We start from the raw sequence: 21,758 nt of genomic DNA, 5'->3' as shown, positions 1-21,758 counted from the left end.
GAGTTCAAACCTAGCCATCACTTCCTGTTGGCCCGTATCATCTTCAACAATACTGGGGCGAATGGGAGATTCCCCTTGGCAAGCTGAAGCATCCAACTGCAAGGAGCTGGAATCATTACTGACATTTGACTCGCCATATGCCTTCTTTTTGCAGGCCAATGCAAATGGTCAACATCAGATTAAAGGACACTGCCCTTTTAACCATCGCCCAAGACAGCCCAGAGGACACTTTTCCACACACAGGAAGACACTGCCGCCTGGTGAAATATGTAATCTGACCCTTAGGGTTGTCCTAAGTCTTTAACCCGGTACCACCTACTACTGCTCCATGCGTTGGTTAATGAGCATCGAACAGTTTCCACAGACGTGTAATTTAAGGCAAAGTTAATTAACATGGAACTCAACTCAGCAAACATGCCATTTCAACAAGATAAAATAACGATTGGGTTGGTAATTACTGAAGTTTCGCTGAAAGACGAGGTGCAGATCCATCTGTGATTTATGGATATCATCATCTAGTTGTAATGAATGAAATGTAATGTTATATAATGAAAAAGCCGACACAGAGGAAGAACAATCTGCAATGATGAACGACTTTCACTGGCAGTTCCTAGAGGCAGTTGGAGGAAGGGTCAGAACTAACTCTAGTACATCATTTTCAAGAAAGAAATGTACAAACACCATCACAGCTTTTTCCAGTGCCAAATATCCTCTCAGTGGTTTAATATGGTTAGTAAATATTATTTAGTGCTCAAAGAAATCAAAATTAATACTGAATGAACTTCAAGACGACAACGTGAGTGGTGCATACTTGTGAAAAAACAAACCGTCAAAATGCTAGGGTGTTGTGGGTGGTTACCAGAGATTTGCTAATTGGTTCCTAAGGTGTTTCAGGTGGTTTCTCAGTGGCAATGTCAAAATATCCCAAGTCTCTATCAAATTTGAACAAATTTGGACATATGGCTAAGAACTTCCTGACATGAAGGGGAATTGTTTAATGCACAGCTAGTAGAGGTGGAACGGTTCACGAAGAGAAAAAATAACATTTACAGAGACATGCAGAACATGCAGGATTCATATTTAAATAGACTTTTCTGGCTTAATATTTACAGATATTAGTCCATATCGTGATTTGATGTAAGTGTAATGACCTATTTTTGATTAATTCATTCAAAATTTGTCAAATTCCCTGCCATTACGCTTTAAACTGTAAATTCCGTTTTTATGACTGGATTCAGAGATTCTCTCAACGTTTTCTTCATCGCGGAAATCATATGGCCCTAGTTGTGGTATGCCAGCTCTATCTTGCAATGGACACACGTCACGACGTTCTCTTTACGTTTGCCCGCACCTTCAAATCAAAACACTGCTGACTCCTTGCAGTATGCGATCTCAGCCAGAGACAGTTTATCTCAGTAAACCTCTTTGTCTCAGTGCAGTGCTTGTCTCCTTCCATTTTCTGGGTGACGTAAACAAGTTGTGTCACATTTAAAAAAATAATTGCGAAAGAACCTGACGTGAGATTTAAAATAAATTAAAAGAGGCGTCGAGGCAGAGGAATTTGCCTCGATCATTTTTTGTAATCGAGTTACCCGAGGAATCGTTCCAGCCCTACATCACATACACAGAACTGTAAAGGCAAAATAAAAGTTCGGTTTAGTTATTGCGGTTTATCACCAAAAAGTTACATTTGCTTAATTTTCAATAATTAAAAGATAAATTAAATTAATGTTTTGTGTTTAATGTTTAATGTGCATCTCAGAAAATCCTTTATTTAAAACCCCAACCGAATGGGACTTAAATGCACTTAATTCATCTGTCAACTTTATTGTCATTGTTCACTGTACAAGTACAGATAGAGAAACAATGGGTAATAATTAAATGTTTATTTTTGATGTATGCATTGCATTCTATGCATTTAAAAAATAAAATAAAAAAATTATAAAAAAAAGAAAACTTAATTGTTCATTTTAAGAGACCCAGTAGTCTTATTTTCTCTTGCATAATTAATAATGCACTTTAATTGAGCAAAAACACATTTTATCCCATTACTCGATTAATCGATGGAATTTTTGGTAGAATACTCGATTACTAAAATATTCGATAGCTACAGCCCTAAAAGAGAGAGAGAGAGAGAGAGAGAGAGAGAGAGAGGTGAAAGTTGGATTAGAGAATTACCTGCGTCTGCATCTACAAACAATGAAGATGGGAGTTTAGTTAATTAAACAACGATTTTACCTCCCAGTTGCCAAGGAATATAATGCAGCAATCTTGTATCTAAGCTATTTTATTAATAAAAGTCATAATGCAGCAATGACAACAAGTTTCTGTGCTCCCGAATGTTTCTGTTATGCACAGCACAATCTCCGGTCTCGGATCTCTCTATCTCTCTCTGCAAGTGATGTGATGTGTGTGTGTGTGTGTGTGTGTGTGTGTGTTGTGGATTACAGTCCATGGATCCAGGAAAGACTACAAAAATACTACTAATAATAAATAAATAAATAAAGTCTTCTGCACAACTGCAACAGTCATGTGGGACTCAAAGCTGCTCATCAGAAGCATAAATGGCTCCCTGAACATGTAACAATAGTAACTGTTGTGACTTCATGTCACAACATTTTTATCGCTGCTCAGTGTCTAAGAGTGGGAGTGAGTTATGCAGAATGGCTGAAGTCCAATAAACCTCAATGTTTCAAATAGCGTTATGCTAGAGTGTGGACTAGAGATGAAATAAACATCATAACTCTACTCACTGCCACTACAGCCTTAGCTTGGAATGAAAAAAAAAAAAAAAACAGTGAACTTCCCTGAGCATGAAATATTATGCAAAATTAGCCCATTAAAGAATTAATCTGCTTTTATTAGAAGCACAAGGGGAATCATTACATGTTCTGTAATGGGAAACTCGTGAGCCATTAATAGAGTATGGCCAAACAATAAAACCACACTTACAGTTCTTGTAAATTGATATCAAAAAATAAATATGTTGATACCAATGGAGCAAATTTATTTCCATGTGATGTTCCCATAGAATACATAGAATACAATTATTCTGTTAATTGTTATAAACTACACTAAGTCTAGCATGACGCATTCCACAGATTTAAATGAACAAGAAGTGATTTCTCACAGCGAGGATCTGCACAGAAATTCAATTAATAGCTTTTTTTTATAGCCAAGTAATTAAACTAGATCCAAAAATATTCAATAGCTGTGATTAGTCAGAGAAAACGAATGTCTTCCTGACAGGGCAATTTTTCCATATAATTTTTGGCATTTTATATGTTACGTTACGTTACATTATTTGTTATGGTTTTGACATCTGTTAATGTTAAGTTCTCCATTCGTGGTAACACTTTATTTTTAGAACCTATTCTCACTATTAACTAATTTCTTATTACTTGCATATTGGCTCTTTATTAGCATTTAGAAAACATTAAAAAAGCACATTAATGCCTTAATCTGCATGACCATATTTTAGATCCCTTTATGCTACCGAATACCAGCACTTAACAACTACGCTACAAACTATTAATAAACATCAAATCAGGAATTTATTGAGGGAAAATCTTAATTAATAGTGAAAAGGTGTAACCTATTCTAAGCTGTCATCACATTAAAGTTATGTTACTTTATTAAAGTTTCAATATGCTGTTTAGCAATGTTCTTCCGTTAATGCTACATTTAATTAATTATTTACATTGCGATATATGTTAATACAGACATTATGTGACAACACAATAATAATAAGAATAATACATTAATCTACGAAAAGAAAAAAAAAAATTGCTCTCTAAAGCAAAAAACTCAGAACCTGAAGGTCAAACGGTCTAAATGTAAAGTTGGATATTATTTAACATCAATCAAACCGCAACTTGTCGACAGTGCAGGCCAGTCTCGAAGGGAACTCCACGAAGAGAAAAAGAGGAAAAATGCCTGCCACTAGACATCTCAGGCATCCCAAAGCAGTCACTTAACAACTCGTTAGAGCAAATGAGGGAAGTTAATCAGACCTGCATTAAAATCAGGACTTGGACTCAGTTCTTCAAATCCAAACAAACTGATACTCATTAAGGCCTCAATTGTGGGTCACACAACACTAACTGTTCAATTCAGCTGGGCACTTAGTCAATGAACAGCCCACAAAGACCTTGCAGAAGATGGACTGAAAGCTGAGTCGGTGGTTACAGGGTTAGTGGACTTAATACACATGATGTAACAGACATTGGCTATTTGGAAAATGTGATTCCTCGATGCCTCCAGGGTGGGTATATGAAGAACATCCACCAGCAATGCTCAGGCTGATGGGATTTTGTCCTCTACAGCAGGGGTCTCCAACCTTTTTTACACATTCTTACACACACATATATATATATATATATATATATATATACTGTATACATAACATTTAATTTACATGAAATAATGCAGGCGTTTTTTTTTTTATTGCATCATATAACCCCTTTAACAAGTGTGTTTGTTTTTGCCTGTCCGTCAGTGAATACGCAACCTGCAAAACACTAAAATAAATATCAAAGAAATAATAGAGTTGAACAAGAAAGTAGCCTAAATAAGGAAGTTATTTATTTAATAAACCCTGTCTACAGGACACGAGCAGCACAACGCCAAATACTATACTATAGAACTCATTATAATCAATCAGTGATGCTACACTAGATGCAGCTCACCACGACATGACAAATCCTCAACAGTAAAATGCCTCATCCTATTTATGAGGCACTGACACACAGTTCAAATGCCCTGTGTAGACACTAGACAAAGCCTTGTTTGTTTAGGGAAGGTGCACACACAGTCAGTAGAGGATCGCAAAGTGCAGCCAGGGGAAAGTATAAATCCCACTTCAATCACGTGCATTAACTCCTCGTATGTGTAGCATTTGTACCTCATCAGACACACCACTATTTGTTTTATTTAATAAAAAAATAAATAAAAAAAGTCTTTCTTGTATCACATTTGAGGTTGTTAATTTTTTGCTCATAACTGAAGTCCGTAATCATGCAGATTTTTGACACATGCTCTGAGTAGTATTGTACAGTAAGAAAGTTATTTTCCTTAACCAGGAAATTAACATTCTTAGAATTGACAAACACTTGATACTGAGAATTGAAGTGGATCTAAATATTTATAATTAATCATAACTAGTCATGACTGATTACCATATTTTTCGGACTATAAGTTGCACCTGAGTATAAGTCGCATCTATCCAAAAAACATATATAAATCGCACTGGACTATAAGTCGCATTTATTTAGAACCAAGAGAAAACATTACCGTCTACAACCGCGAGAGGGCGCTCTATGCTGCTCAGTGCTCCTGTAGCCTCTCGCGGCTGTAGACGGCAATGTTTTCTATTCGTTCATTTCTCTTGGTTCATTTATCTCGGTTCATGTCAAATTAATTTTGATAAATAAGTCGCACCTGAAAATAAGTCGCAGGACCAGCCAAACTATGAAAAAAAGTGTGACTTATAGTCCGGAAAATACGGTATTCATATTTCCCCTTTTTATCTGATTTGCTACATCTGTACACACCCTCTTTGAAATAGGAATCGATGCCACATTTCTTATTAACATCTTTCATCGCTGTCTCATTTGTATTTGGCCAGTTTGGAGAAACCTGACCACCCAGGCACTTGTACAAACACAAATGGGTGACATGAATGGACATGGCTCCAGATCATCAATGTATTTTTTGGTTTCCCAACAATGTCCATTGCCCAACACAAAATCAGTTTGCTGAATGCATAAACTGTTGTAACGAATTAAACCTTCATAATCATCGGGAAGAAGGAGACGGGACAATCAAATAAGATTTTAATGATCAAAATAAACACAAAACAGCGCGTCAGCCCCTTACGAACAACTGACGTGCACAAATAAAAACCAAACACAACTAAAAACTCAGGCCTGGTCCTCTCTCGTCCTTCACTGTCGTTGCTCCAGTTTTATATCATTCCATCTCCTCCGTGGGACTCGAGACCGGTGGGTCAAGCAGGTGTCGCTCATCTCCAATCACTCCACCGGCCTCGCCTCGTTCCCACGGCTCTCGGCCCAACCCCACTCGTCACAACTTTCCTGGGCTCAAGCCCTGCCAACCTAAAGGAAATTATGTGCATGGCATTTGAGGTAATTTGTAAATTACCATAGACTTATAGTTTAAATAAAACAATTTGCAACTATTACTTTTATAACACTTGTATACAAAACTAGTGTGCGCATAGAGTGTGTGACGTCACATGCACCACCACCGGTGGCAGTAGACAACCACCATGGAAACGCAGTTTCCCAAGGGTTTACATGATGTCACAGTCCTAGGGTTTCTAGGTTGCTCCATCTTTGGTGCGATGAAGATCATCTTCCAGCTTAAAGTAAAACTCAGAACCAGCTGGTGTCCATCTTTAGCTAATAACTCAGATCTTATCTTTTCATTCTTTACACCTTCAGCCGGCACTGATGGTGTTGCCCACACTAATAGTTCACCCAATCCAATGGATCTTTAACAGAAGCGCCGCTAATCCACATCTACCCTTCAGAGCATTACTTTGGGAGAATCTATAAATGAAGACAATGCAAATTACACTATCTTCCTCCTGAATCAATAGTGTGACACACTATCGCACGTAGCATTTAATCACACACTCATTACTTACAATTATAAAACTAAATAGCAATTTAATGGGAAAACAGATCAGAATGGAAAGAAGAGAGAAGAACAGAATGGCCAAAGAACAAAACCTTTCAAGACAAAGTGGCTGCCTGATTAGATGGAGAATTTCACGAATAACGGCACTGAAGATTAAAAATACTGATAGAATAGACATGCCCATCTTAACAAGCTATGCAAATAAAGCCAAACGATTAAAAGAGTAATGAATGGAGATATTGGAAGGGTCTGATGGTTTTGAAGCTTTTATTCATACAGAGGACTATAAGCCAAGGCAAATTAAGATGACTTTAAACCTAAAAACCAAGTCAGGTTTCAACTTTGGCTTGTGCAAATAACGTTTCTGAGAAAGAACTATTTGCCTCTGAACAGACAAAACAAACTGCTAACTTCTTCTGTTTTGTATGTAAAACTGTTTTGATGGTTATCTATTGGTTGAACTATTATTGCAGGTGTCATATACTTAAAGGAGCAGTTCACCTAAAAAATCTGACCAAATTATTGTTTTTACCAATTAAAATGCGTTGATATTTGCTTTGTAAAGCTATCAGTTACTGGTAAAAAAAATAATCAAAGTTAAAGTTAGACGATTGTATGATGTCTGAATGCTCTGAATGCTTATGGGTTACAACATGCTAAGTAAGTAAGTATTTATTTATTTGTATTTTATTTGAGTAGAAGAAAATATTTTTAAAGTTTATCTTAATTTAATTATGAATCAATGATTCAGTGGTCCATTCATAATGAAAGTGAAGTGACATTCAGCCAAGTATGGTGACCCATACTCAGAATTTGTGCTCTGCATTTAACCCATCCGAAATGCACACACACAGAGCAATGAACACACACACACACACTGTGAGCACACACCCGGAGCAGTGGGCAGCCATTTATGCTGCGGCGCCCGGGGAGCAGTTGGGGGTTCGATGCCTTGCTCAAGGGCACCTAAGTCGTGGTATTGAAGGTGGAGAGAGAGCTGCTCATGCACTAACCCCACCCACAATTCCGTCCGGCCCGAGACTAGAACTCACAACCCTTCGATTGGGAGTCCAACCCTCTAACCATTAGGCCACGACTTCCCCAAGGACAGTCACTTGCCTCATCTCTGAATTAATCAGTTCCTCCCTAACTGAATTAAATTAATCTATTGGTGGTTTAGTCTTATTTAAAAGTATTGCTTCATTTTTTCGACATTTATTTGTACAGGTGCTGGTCATATGATTAGAATATTATCAAAAAGTTGATTTCACTAATTCCATTAAAAAAGTGAAACTTGTGTATTATATTCATTCATTACACACAGACTGATATATTTCAAATGTTTATTTATTTTAATTTTGATGATTATAACTGACAACTAAGGAAAATCCGAAATTCAGTATCTCAGAAAAGTTTAATATAAATTAAGACCAATACAAAGAAAAGATTTTTAGAAATCTTGGCCAACTGAAAAGTATGAAAATGAAAAGTATGAGCATGTACAGCACTCAATACTTAGTTGGGGCTCCTTTTGCCTGAATTACTGCAGCAATGTGGCGTAGCCTGGAGTCGATCAGTCTGTGACACTGCTCAGGTGTTATGAGAGCCCAGGTTGCTCTGATAGTGGCCTTCAGCTCTTCTGCATTCTTAGGTCTGGCATATCGCATCTTCCTCTTCACAATACCCCATAGATTTTCTATGGGGTTAAGGTCAGACGAGTTTGCTGGCCAATTAAGAACAGGGAAACCATGGTCCTTAAACCAGGTACTGGAAGCTTCGGCACTGTGTGCAGGTGCCAAGTCCTGTTGGAAAATGAAATCTGTATTTCCATAAAGTTGGTCAGCAGCAGCAAGCATGAAGTGCTCTAAAACTTCCTGGTATACGGCTGCATTGACCTCAGAAAACACAGTGGACCAACACCAGCAGATGACATGGCACCGCAAACCATCACTGACTGTGGAAACTTTACACTGGACCTCAAGCAACGTGGATTGTGTGCCTCTCCCCTCTTCCTCCAGACTCTGGTACACTGATTCACAAAATTTACTTTCATCAAAGAACATAACTTTGGACCACTCAGGAGCAGTCCAGTCCTTTTTGAAGCGAGATGATTCTGACGCTGTCTGTTATTTAAGACTGGATTGACACAAGGAATGCGACAGCTGAAACCCATGTCTTGCATACGTCTGTGAGTAGTGGTTCTTGAAGCACTGACTCCAGCTGCAGTCCACTCTTTGTGAATCTCTCCCACATTTTTGAATGGGTTTTGTTTCACAATCCTCTCCAGGGTGCGGTTATCCCTATTGCTTTTACACTTTTTTCTACCACATCTTTTCCTTCCCTTCGCCTCTCTATTAATGTGCTTGGACACAGAGCTCTGTGAACAGCCAGCCTCTTTCGAAATGACCTTTTGTGTCTTGCCCTCCTTGTGCAAGGTGCCAATGGTCATATTTTGGACAACTGTCGAGTCAGCAGTCTTCCCCCATGATTGTGTAGCCTACAGAACTAGACTGAGAGACCATTTAAAGGCTTTGCAGGTGTTTTTAGTTAATTAGCTGATTAGAGTGTGGCACCAGGTGTCTTCAATATTGAACCTTTTCACAATATTCAAATTTTCTGAAATACTGAATTTGTGATTTTCCTTAGTTGTCAGTTATAAACATCAAAATTAAAAGAAATAAACATTTAAAATATATCAGTATGTGTGTAATGAATGAATATAATATAGAAGTTTCACTTTTTGAATGGAAGTGATAAATCAACTTTTTGATGATATTCTAAATATATGACCAGCACCTGTCTGTTTAAAAAAAATTTTTTTTAAATATTCATCTTAAATAATTAATCTTTAATAAGGTTGGGGGGAAAAACATTTATAAACATAGTGGGATATGGCATTTGTTTAGTTAAATACAGCAACTAATTTTAAGTTAACTGAGTCTTCCTCTTTCCAGTCACAGAGCACTTTATCTTGAGAGTTGTTTATGTGAGAGAAAATCTGTAACAGTCCAGATTTGGGGAATTGTAATGTTTAATAAATTATTTTACAGTGAGCTCTTGGCAAAATTGACCCTGAGTCCTAGGCACTCCAAGTTGCTGAGGAGCACGGATTTGTGATGGGCTAGGTTGGTTCACGACTGGGCCAGAATGAGCCAGTAGTTGAGATAATTCAGAACTCGGATTCCCATCTGTCTCAGAGGGAAAAGCTCCGTGTTCATGCACTTCGTAAAAGTGCGAGGAGGAAGAGACAGCCCAAAGGGACCCACTATATATTAGTAAGCCACGCCCTCGAACGTGAATCTCAAAAATAGTCTATGATGGGGGGGCTATCTGGATGTGAAAGTAAGCATCTTGCAGATCCAGCGAGAAGAACCAGTCCTCTGGGGGCAAATCTGGGCGAGGATCTTTTTCAATGTTAATTGAAAAATGAGTCTGAGGTCTAAGATTTGTTGTTTGTTTGTTTATTTGTTTGTTTCCTCATTATACACCCTTGGGTGATTTATTAAACCACAATGTTCAGCCAAATTGTCATTTGAATAATTTTTGGGGGTAAACTATACCTGATATTCCATCCCTAACACTCCTAAAACCAACTGCTTTTTCCGTCTTTGCACTGAGTCAGACAATCTCTTTTAGTCCAAGTTGCCATTCTTTACTTTATTTATTTAATTATTTATTTTTGGCCAGAAGAATAATGAATGTGGGTCAGATGCAATACTGATGGCTCTGTAAAACAACTCAAGAAATCCAAAATTGCAAAAAACTTTCAAGCGTGTTGCTTACTGTACAATAGTTTGACTACAATGTGGAGAGTACCCTGCAGTCTTGCTGCTAGCACAAATCAATAGGATTGAATTAAACTTCCATTTACTTTGTCTTCCATCAGACCTTGGCCCTCAAAGTACGAGAACTTACACAGCAGATTAGCAATTTCAGTTGTTGGGAGCAAGCTGTATTCAAATATATTTTGAAGGTGCTCAGAACAAAGGCAGAAAAGCCCAATTAAGATTTTTCTCTGGCTCCTCTTGCATTTATTTACAGGCGTAATGAAAATGATTAATAATGCAATGCTCTAACAGCAATGAACACACAGCCAAAGCACTAACTGGTACCTAATTTAGCCCTGTCATACATTTTTTAAAGCAGGAATCAAGAATGATCTGTGGCTTAAAGAAATAACATGATTCTGCTAAAAAAGAAATTACGGGTGCATTTCATTCTGGGCTGCACTGACTAAATAGAGGCTTATTCTCCGATCCAGAGTATTTTAGACTAGCAGAGTTAGGGAGGAACTAATTAAAAGTAGCTGTGAACTTCATCATTCATCGAAAAATGAAAATGCTTTCATCATGAACTCATCCTTATGTCATTTCAAAAGACTTGTTCTACTTTAATAAATAAATAAATAAAAAAAATTCTGATTGTGGAAAAATAACTTCTAATCCCCATATACACAACAGCACTATGAAGCCATAAAAGTGTCCGTACACTCTTAAAAATTAAGGATTTAAAATAAAATAACCTTTACAATCATGGAAACTTTCCTCTATATATATATATATATATATATATATATATATATATATATATATATATATATATATATATATATAAGGACTAGAATTATCGTGTTTCTAACAAAGGTACTTTATGAATCAATCAAATACATTTTTAATCTTAAGAGCTCCAATCCTGGTTTACTGCAACTGAAAAACATTTAAAATACTCTCTTTTGGGTTCCACAGTATAACAAACATTACAAGGGTGTGGAATAACATGAGGGTGAGTTAATAAATGGCAGACTTTTCATTTCTGTACGAACTATTCATCGGGGTAGTTGATCCCTAATTCATTTATACTGACTATAGTTGAACTACTTTAAAACGGTATCTATCCAGGCTACTCATAATTTAAAGTACCTTCCCTAAACTGTAGACAAGTAGTGATTTTACACAGGCGTTGATGGATATGGGTCTCTTGAGTGAGGCCATGATTTTTTGCAACTGCTTGCCCTCAGCAGTCAGCACTTGGCCCACATAGCACACTTTGAATGAGTATCTATCACATATGGCACCATGCCTTATTGCGCTGGGTGGAGTTGTGGGAAAAAAATTGTTGAGAAAGTTGGTAAAGGTACATTTTCCGCCTAACTTCAAACCTCCATACCACACTGCAGAGAGAAAGTTCTCCCAAACAACTTTATCATAGAAGTGCAGGAGCCTTCTTATGACAAATTTACACAGTGTATACAAACACAGAGGCATACAAAACAGAAATAAAGAGAAGGGACAGTTAAGCATCTCATTTCAACATGAAAACAGCACAAAACTGTTGGGAGAAAACAAGAAAGGAAATTAATGGTACACTGAAACCAAGCAGCATCACTGCAGGATGTCTGATGGCAGGACGCTGTTGAAGGGCCTAGTCCCGAACAATCGATTAATTTAATCCAAGTCTTCCAAAGAGAAACAATCATTTTATGTGAAAATGGGTTTGGAAATGCAAGTTTTTGAAAACGCCACCGTTATCTTATCGTATATAGATGTATACATCCAAAATGGAAATCTTTGAAAATGGTGACGTCATACGCGTGCATATGACATACAGTATGTGTAGATTTTAAAGGCAAGTGCAAACAAACATACAGAACAGTGGTGGAGTACATGGTACTGTGTTGCTGCTAAGGAGTTTGATAACGCTTGTACAGCGAAGTGTGGATTCACTTACATTATTACAACCAACAGTGTAGATGCATCATCTATTTTCATCTATCATCTATATATTTTCTAAGTTGTATACATATAATCATCAATTCCCTACAGGTGCTCTTTACTAACAAGATGACAGTGCCAACTACTGGCCTGTGTGTGTAAACGTGAATCTTTGGCGTCAGCGTCTCAGCTGCGTGGCGTGTCCATTTTTAATTCGGCTCCCATGTTAACAGGTTAGAGCTTGCAAACTGCCTGCATAATACGCGCGTCTCAGGCGCAGCTCAAGCCGCGCGGAAAACGCGTGCATGCTAGAAATAGAACCGACACCGATTTTCCACGCGACACGCAAGCGTGTTGGAAGCGTTTCCAGGCAAGATATAATAGGAGAATATGTTTAAATGTCATTTTGTACACAAATATATATTAATTCATGACATTTTGATGTTTGAAAGTCTATACACACCAGAATCATGCCTGACGCGCTGCTGCTTCTGTAGGTGACATAGAGGGAGACCGCAGACAGACTTGTCTTCACGACGACAACATCTGTACTTCATGTTGAGCATAAATATAAAGCCTACTGATAAAGGACACCGTCAACAGTATTGACGGCAAAATAGACTATGTTTGACAGGTGCAATATGCCAGTGTGTCACCCGCCTAAGGTTTTCAAAAGGCATCACGCGAGTGTGAACATCACTACAACTAGGAAAAAACGCAGCTCCCGTCGGTATTTAAACAGACCTTTGCTCTTAATTCCGATCGGTCCAACGCAATAACGAAATCTGAGCAGGTCTAGAAATTGAAACTGTTCATGCTGCACTTTACACTTTGGAAAAGTTATATACATTTTTTTTTTTTATATGAGCAGGCCTACAAGCTGGGATTGGTAATACTGCACTGTAATCATAGTTATTTATTTATATTTTTCATTATATTTTATTATATGATATTGGTTTGAGACAGAGTATTTTATTTAGTGGAGAACTTTGCAGCAGTATTTTATTTCTTATTCTTTTTTAATTTTATATATATATTATTAAAAAGTATTTAAAAAACAAAATTGTAAACAAAAATTGTAAACAAGTTGTTAAAAAAAAGTTTATAGTAATAAACAACTTGCAGTTTAATGTTTGCATTTCTTTCCCTTACTGTACCGAAAATGAACCGAACCGTGTCTTTATAACCGAGGTACGTACCGAACCGTGATTCTTGCGTACCGTTACACCCCTATTGTGTATATATGAAACTTTTTAAAAACACAAGGGAAAAACGTTTCTGTTTTTGACTACATCGTTGTCGTGTAAACATAGCCCAAATTAAATAATTTCATCAAATAAACTGTCTTTTCAGAAGACTTGAATTAAACCACACCATTAATACGGATTACATTTATGATTATTTTATTTTATGTCAATCAATACGTCAATGATTACTTCATGATAACATATAAAAGTACTCTTTGCACTTTAAATGTGTAAAAGTTTTGGAGGGACAAAATTTCATCTCAGATTTGGATGGCATGGATCTGGAATAACATGAGGGTGAGTAAATTAATTTTTTTTTTTACTAACTCTTCAATGCTCAAGATTCAGATTTACATTCTCAAATCTACACATCACATCATTAACAAAAGTTTACAACGTAATTCAGGAAGGAGCATTCACAATGACAGCGATTTGGTGTGACAGTACCCAGAAGTCACTCATTCTAAGGGTAGAATGTAATTTGCGGTGACATGAGCAACTGCCATTGTTGGCAATGCAACAAAGTTGAGCTGAAATGTATGCTAATGAGCAGTGATGCGATGCAACCATTCTTTTTCAGGTCAACTACTGTCACGCAAAGCATTTTTGTACTTGTGTAGAGTATGTTTCTGACCTGAAGGACAAACTGGATGAAACTTGTGAAAACAAAGTGGGACTTTGATTCCTCAGGATTAGACAAGGTCAAATGACCCAAGAAAAAAGATGTATCCCCAAAGATGCCAACAACTGCAGAGCCTGGGGAAAGCACACATCCTCCATCCACCGAGTGCATGAATTGAGCCGCCCGAGATCATTGTGTGTTTTAGGTTATTACTGTCTCATAAGTCCACTGGAAGAGCCCCTCTGGGCCCTTCAAAATCATTAGTCTGGACAACCAATTTAGTCTACTGGAAATCAAGCACTTAAAGGTGTAAAGGTCAAGAAAACCTCGGACTTTGGGAACAATCATAATGATTGAAACTGACAAAGAAAGCAAAGATCCTTGGAAGAGCTTAAATGGGCAGGTTATAAAAAATATTATGAAATTATGACTGAGAAACAACATTAAAATTCATGCCACTGGGCATATCTCAGTTGGTAATACACCCACACTGGATTAACAGAAAAAGTCAATAAGAGAAACACTAGTGAGTTTACACAGCTGTGCTGTTTTAAGAGTTTGCCAGGGCCCTATACATAACTACATATCTCATATTATAAAAGGATTATTGACTTACCAATATACTCAAAAACATAAACAACGAAGAAGGGCGTGACAAGGTCATTGATGCCTTGAACGTAACCACTGGCTGGATGTCGTATCGCCCAGATGAACAGAATCCGCTCAAAGATCTAGTAAAAAGCAGCAAAAGAACAATATATGAGAATATATATTCGGCATTTGTAAGTAGCAGATATTGATGTATAATACGATACAACAAGCAAACTGTTAGTAGCAGAATTTGAGCATATAAGATAACTCAAACGGTTTTAATTAGAGACACAGTGGGAACAGCCAAAGTATATTTACAAGCGCAAACTATGAATTCTAAATGGAACCAAATTGCAGTGCTGTGACGCTGGAATGGGTATGGTGATGTGAAAGATGGCAGCAACCAAATAACAATGAAGGATTTTTCAGCATTATATTAGTATTCCAAGATCTATTTCAGCATTAAAGACCTTGCAGACAACAAATCTCTTTTATTAAATGGTAAATAATTGTTTGGTTAGATGCCTTGCATGAACAACTTAAAACAAATAAAATAAATGTTTTAATATTTTGCTACAGAAAGAACACTTTAATAACATTACTTTTTCTCCAAAAAAGTCTTAATGTCTGTGTAATTTTGTACTTTGTTTCAGTTTAAATAGTTTTATCTTCTTCGTTGCCAAATTAAAAATAAAATACAATAAAAACCAAGCACTTTATGGGACTTTTGGGTTCCTTTCTTTGGAGGCAACAATTTAATTCAAAGTGATGGTAATTTTTTTGTTTTTCGTCTCACCTTGCTGTCAGCTCTATGTAAAGCAGTATGAAGTTAGACTTGAATCTAGAGGGGAAATGGAAGACTCTTTCTCTTCTCTCTGACGCATGCAGCTGACATCTTCCGCACTCTTTTAAGGGCGTAATGTATCTGTCATCCCCAAATAAATTCATCTCTCATGTTGAGCCCTAAACAATAAACGTGTACAAGGCAGCTCAGGCTCGTTTATTCTGGGTCCTGTCGATCAAATGGTGCAGCTTTCCATCTGCGTTCTTTTTCTATGATCAAAGCTCCATTTATCAAAGACTTTAGACTAGTAATGTGAGTTTCTCCACATAGCTGACATCTGCCTCTTTTCTCCCTCGTACCCTCCCATCTCCTCTCTTCTCCTCAAGATAGTAATGGCAAGATCTCGCTCTCCTCCAGAAGCCCATTACATTGTGGAAATTAAACACTAAACCAGGCAGCAGAAATCAATGAGCGAGCAGGAGTGTTCTGAAGCGCCTGAAGCAAAAACATTATGCATTTATTTGCTTAGGAGACATCCACAGTGGAGGCCTCGACCATGTTTTTTTCTTGATACTGCACATTTTTTTATACTTCTTTTAAATGCAATATCTAGTTTTTTGAAAGGCAGCAGGTGAAAAGACAGTAAGGCAATTCATTAAAGTTTGCAACAGAGTATTTTTTTTTTTTTTGTTAGTGCATGCCCCAATGACAGACAACATTACAAAACGATATATATATATATATATATATATATATATATATATATATATATATATAAAATTTTCTTTTTTTTCCTTTTTTTTGCATGCTAACATGATATAAATGTTCTCAATGTGAAATTCTGAAGTCTTGTAAATGGACTATTTATTTTATTTTATTTTATTTTATTTAGCTAAGCTTAGCTTAGTTTAGTTTAATATTATTTGTATTTATTTATTTATTTGCATACATTTAAGGCTGTACAAAAAATACTGAATGTAAATATAATATTTAAAAATATATTGTTGCATAATTAGAATTTGTCCATCGACATGGAAAAAAAAAACGTGTGTGTGTGTGTGTGTGTGAAAATATAAATTCATTGGAATAGTTTATTTAAATATATATATATATATATATATATATATATATATATATATATTATTTAAATAAACTATTCCAATGAATTTATATTTATATATTATATATATTTATATATTATATATGTATATGCTTAAGACAGTGAATACTAACGCTTTAGATTTTGGTGTATATTCTCCCACACACACCAATGTAATGTTTAGATCAATGTTATGATATTTCTATGATGAAGTTGGATACTTTTGGAATCCTAAAAGCTTTATTCACCAATCATTGTAAATGTACAGAAAACACTGGCCACAACAGTCAGAATTTCTCCTCTTGTGTTACACAGAGGACATCTTATGTGTTTGAAACGATATAAGGATTAAGGCATGAGGTGAACTGTTTCTTTAAGGTAATTTCTTGTGGCTGGGTGTGAGTTTGTGAGGATATACAAGTCGAGCTGAGTAAAATGGGGGTGCAAACGTCTCACCTCTTGCACAGAAGCTTGTTGAAAGAGAGGTATAAGAGGATTAGTTCTCGGTATGTCAATGTGAATCTGCAGGGAAGAGACACAAAAAAGAGGAGCACAAGCAGGTTAGGACAGAACGGACTAGCGAGAAAGCTCGGAGAGAAACGAGTCTGGCCATTTGAGGCTGAGCCAGAGAAGAAACTCACTAACTGTGCCTCCTGTTCTGGTATTCTACTTCCTGTTTACCTTAACACACGCTTTCCAAAAAAAAACATTTTGAGCTCACGACTGAGCTGGCTGACCAGACAGACAGTTTGACAGACAGATGGATGGATGATGATTGAGTGACATGCTTTTGAGTGGTTTTCTGGACAGAAGCATGTGACGTGACTCTGTGCGGTCCATCTGTCCTTACCTCGGTTACCTTGGGCTGCAGAACTAAACTTTCCGGACTCATCCGGGGAATATCTATGTGAATCTGATGGTTCAGAAAACACACAAACACGTATACAGTAATGTGCATGTAACATAAAGAGAGTTATGGAACTGAGAGACAACAAACACACACAAAGACACATATCCATTTTAGCGAACAGGAGAATGTTTAAATGCATGAAGATTATTCACTCTGGTATATATATATATATATATATATATATATATATATATATATATATATATATATATATATATATATATATATATATATATATATATATATATATATATATTTATATATGACTGCATATCATATTAAATATCATGCTATTTTCATTAAAATTAAGCACTTTCTAACTCTTCCAATAATTAGTCTCTTCCTAGATTATCCTTGCTTTACTAGTGTAAGAAATCAATCATACATTTAATAATTTTACCCTAACAATTCAATTACATTTATTCCGAAATAAAATGTAACAATATTAATTACATTTAAAAGTAATAACAATAATCGTATACTTAAATATCATTACGTTTCTATGGCAAATGAGTGTAAAAAGCAAAATAACTTTTTTTTGTTTTTTTCATTTAAGAATAAGTATTGATTTGTTATTTATTCCTAATTATTTTGGAGTGAAATAAGCAATGTCCTCAACAGGCTTCATGAGAATCAGAGTTAAAGCCTGCAAGAGGTGAAACAAATGTGAATCTCACATCTCCAGTGATCACGTCAGTCTTAAATCAGGTAGACATTTATCCGATCAGAGTGACAGCAACAGCCTGATCTTTACATCCTCCTGCCAATACACTGGAGATTTAAACATTTCCTTCTCATCCTTTCCTCTTCTGAATTAAAATATCAGACACTATACTGTGTGTTGGTGGCATTTCTAAACGCTACGAGCTCCTAACAGCTTGGCAAAGCTAACATACTGCTGCTTCCAAAGCCTCAATAAGAAGTAAACACAACCAAAAACCAGACCATTTCAAATGAAACCCCTAGCAAAACTGAACTGCTGGCTTTGAACGTGAAAACTCTTTGATTAAACAGAAGAATTAGGACTGGCTGTGCTAGCTGTATGGTAAGTCAGGAAGTTAAAAGGAAATCAGAGGAAGCTCAGAGTAATCTCCAGAGTATTTGATTCAGCTAATTACTGCTGTCATCCTGCATAAAGTTCAGTTAGCAGTATATATATTCTGTAGTACTGTAAGAGGCCTCTCCCACATATAAGGTACAAAATATCACCTGAATCCCTTGAAAAACAAAGTGTTAAAATGAAAAATATTGCAACTTCCGTAAAAAAAAAAAAAAACAATTCAACAGATTATTCCAAAATTATGATGCTGCATTATTATTATTTTTGGACACACTCAAGAACAGTTTTGCGGGAAGGTTATATTTTAAGGGGGGGGGGGGGGGGGGGTAAACATTTGCTGTGGTTAAACTAGCTACTTTTGATTAGAAGTTCATTTTAGATTAGACAACATCTTACCTAACATACCTTACTAGTACTAAACTCCAAAATATGGGAATTTACAGAGCTAATGCTAATATCACAGAGTAACAGAACACACGTTTGTTTCTAATCATGGAAAGAGGCATGGAAGCATAAGTGTAGCCCGTTACCTGTCTGTATGTGTCCTGGTGGTGTTCATCATTACGGGAGTCATAGTACTGCTCAATAAAGCCAAAGTATTCCTGCCGCTTCCTCTGCAATGTGCTTTCTCTCCGCTCTGCATTGGCTGGCAGGTACCCCTGTAAAGAGACGGGTAAATACAAAAGCTAATGTTTACACCAAGCCAGACGAGATGCCTCTAAATCAATCTGATATAGATCTGGGTTTGCCTGCACTAGAACAACAGCTGTTAACTTGGAGACCGCTGAAACCAGAATTCTGAAAAGTTTTAAGGTTTCCCAGAGTTTGAAGCCAAAAGCTGATATTTAAAGCTACATTTCCTCTTATTACTTATTACTTGCCATAGCAAAAGAATGAGAACGCAGCAGATGTTCAGGCCCAGAAAAGAAGGTCTCTTGATAAAGTAATTGATTGCACGAAAATCTACAAGCACAGAAATCCATTTATCGCACAAGACGCTCCCCCATGTGGCTATTTTTTTTTTTACTTTCACACTCAGACGAGTTTTGTCACAAGATGTATGTGTGCCAAGAAGAGCTCTTCTTTATGCTCCATTAGCTTTTCTACATGTAATTAAGTCTAACAGACTAACACATTATAAAAAATGTTCAGATTATTAAAAGAAAAGGCACACCATAGAGTTAGAAATTAAACCTGCTATTATTATTAAACCTGATGGGGTACATGGGAGTTTTTCAACTATAGGCATGTTTTTTGCTCCACGGTGCGAGGACCCTCTTGGAATTGCTCCGTTTCTTCTTATTATTCTTCTGCTTCTTCTTCTCCAAAGTGAATCTCATTTTTTAGGGACTAAACATGATCCAAAACTCACGAAACTTTGCATACGCGTCAGAACTGCCGGAAATTTACATCTGACATAGGTTTCAGAAGTGGGTGTGGCAAAATGGCTCAACGGCGCCACCTGCAGAATTTCAACGTAGTGCGCCTCGAGGTATGTTTTACATACAAGGACAAAAATCGGTACACACATGTAACACACCATTACCTACAAAAAAGTCTACAGGTACAAAATCCAAAACTCAACAGGGAGTATGTTATTTTGAATTTCCTGTATGATTTCGTACTTTGACAAACTCCTCCTACAGTTTTAATCAGATCATCTTCAAATTTGGTGAGGGTCATGATAAGACCTTAGTGACGTTAAATTGCGAAGATCTTGACAAAGTTTCATGGCGACCTGACAAAGTTTGATGTTTCGCCATGAAACAGGAAGTTGCTGTAACTCAGGCAAGCAATGTTCGATCTGCCCCAAACTTCACACATTTAATAGATGTTCTGTCCTAAACAAACATCCATGCGCAAAATTATAGTCAAAGCGCCTCCTGGCTAATACTGCTATGGACTCCTAGGAACATATTAAAAAGTGTCAACAAGTGTTAAAAATGGCTGGCAAAATGCTAGAAACATACTGAAACATGCTAGCAAAACTTAGCTAACTGCTAATGCATGTTACTAATGCACTGAAAAAGGAAGTTATTGTAACTCAGGCAAGCAATGTCTGATCTGCCCCAAACTTTACACATTTGACAAGAGTACTGTCCTGAACACATCAACATGCCTTATTCAGTTATAGTCATAGCGCCACCTTTGGCAAAGGGAAGTGTCATGTTTAACACTGTTACAGACTCCAAGCAACATATTAAAAAATGATATCTTGCCTGAAGATATCTACATGCTCATTTTTGGTTATAATTATAGTGCCACCTACTGGCAACAGGAAGTGACATGTTTTACACTGTTATGCATTATTTGCAACACAGTAAAATATGCCATTGTGTGCTTATCATGCTGGAAATATTTTCAAACATTCTAACAACACTTAGTATGTGCCAAATGATGCTATTAATACTATGAAACAGGAAGTTGTTGTAACTCAGGAAAGCAATGTCTGATCTGCCCCAAACTTCACACGTTTTATAACAGTCCTGGCCTGAACACATCTAAAAAAACAGTATTCAATTATAATTATAGCACTACCTGCTGGCAACAGGAAATGTCTTGTTTTAAACTACCTTAAACATGCATTGTCCCATCTGCCCCAAACTTCACATGATTGGTAAGAGTCCTGGCTTGAAGACATCTACACGCCAATATTCAGTTATAATCATAGTGCCACCTGTTGGCAGTAGGAAATTTGGCATAAATATTTACGATTATATAAGCATATTGCCCAACATTCACTGTTCTCCTATTGCAACAAGATGGTGGTGAGCCCGGGTGTGAGGGCCCCTTCATTGCTGCTTGCACCTTTATTCTTATTAGTATTACTTACAATATCCTGTGTGTGTGTGTGTGTGTGTATATATATAATGTATTCTGCATATATACAATATGTACAGTGTATATACATATCAGGAAATAAATAAAAAAGGGCAACAGAAGTGATATAATAAAGCAACCATATTGAACCATGTGCTCCATCTTGAAATTTGGTGGGTCAGATCGGAGGCAAAGTCTTGTTTACTATGGGTTCTGCCATCAATATAATGTCTCTGCAGACCTCTACCAAG

At 36.7% G+C, this 21,758-nt stretch overlaps 1 protein-coding gene across 3 annotated transcripts in view; it reads right to left on the bottom strand.

The window, feature by feature from the left end:
• The window catches only part of LOC127972257 (TBC1 domain family member 22A-like), a 129,940-nt gene that overhangs the window by 79,733 nt on the left and 28,449 nt on the right, over positions 1-21,758 (bottom strand). The window contains exons 6-9 of one of the 3 annotated variants that reach the window (XM_052575621.1): positions 19,218-19,346; positions 17,568-17,630; positions 17,174-17,239; positions 14,860-14,974 (exon numbers count right to left, since the gene is read on the bottom strand). In XM_052575621.1, coding sequence (XP_052431581.1) covers positions 14,860-14,974; positions 17,174-17,239; positions 17,568-17,630; positions 19,218-19,346 — 373 coding nt within the window. The remainder of the gene's footprint in view (positions 1-14,859; positions 14,975-17,173; positions 17,240-17,567; positions 17,631-19,217; positions 19,347-21,758) is intronic. The other 2 variants (XM_052575630.1, XM_052575641.1) reach the window with 2 other exon arrangements.

The sequence above is a fragment of the Carassius gibelio genome, chromosome A4, assembly GCF_023724105.1.
Source record: "Carassius gibelio isolate Cgi1373 ecotype wild population from Czech Republic chromosome A4, carGib1.2-hapl.c, whole genome shotgun sequence".
In the NCBI taxonomy this organism is placed as follows: Eukaryota; Metazoa; Chordata; class Actinopteri; order Cypriniformes; family Cyprinidae; genus Carassius; species Carassius gibelio.
Note: the sequence above shows the minus strand (reverse complement) of the source record. Positions and strands in the feature narration are given on the sequence as shown.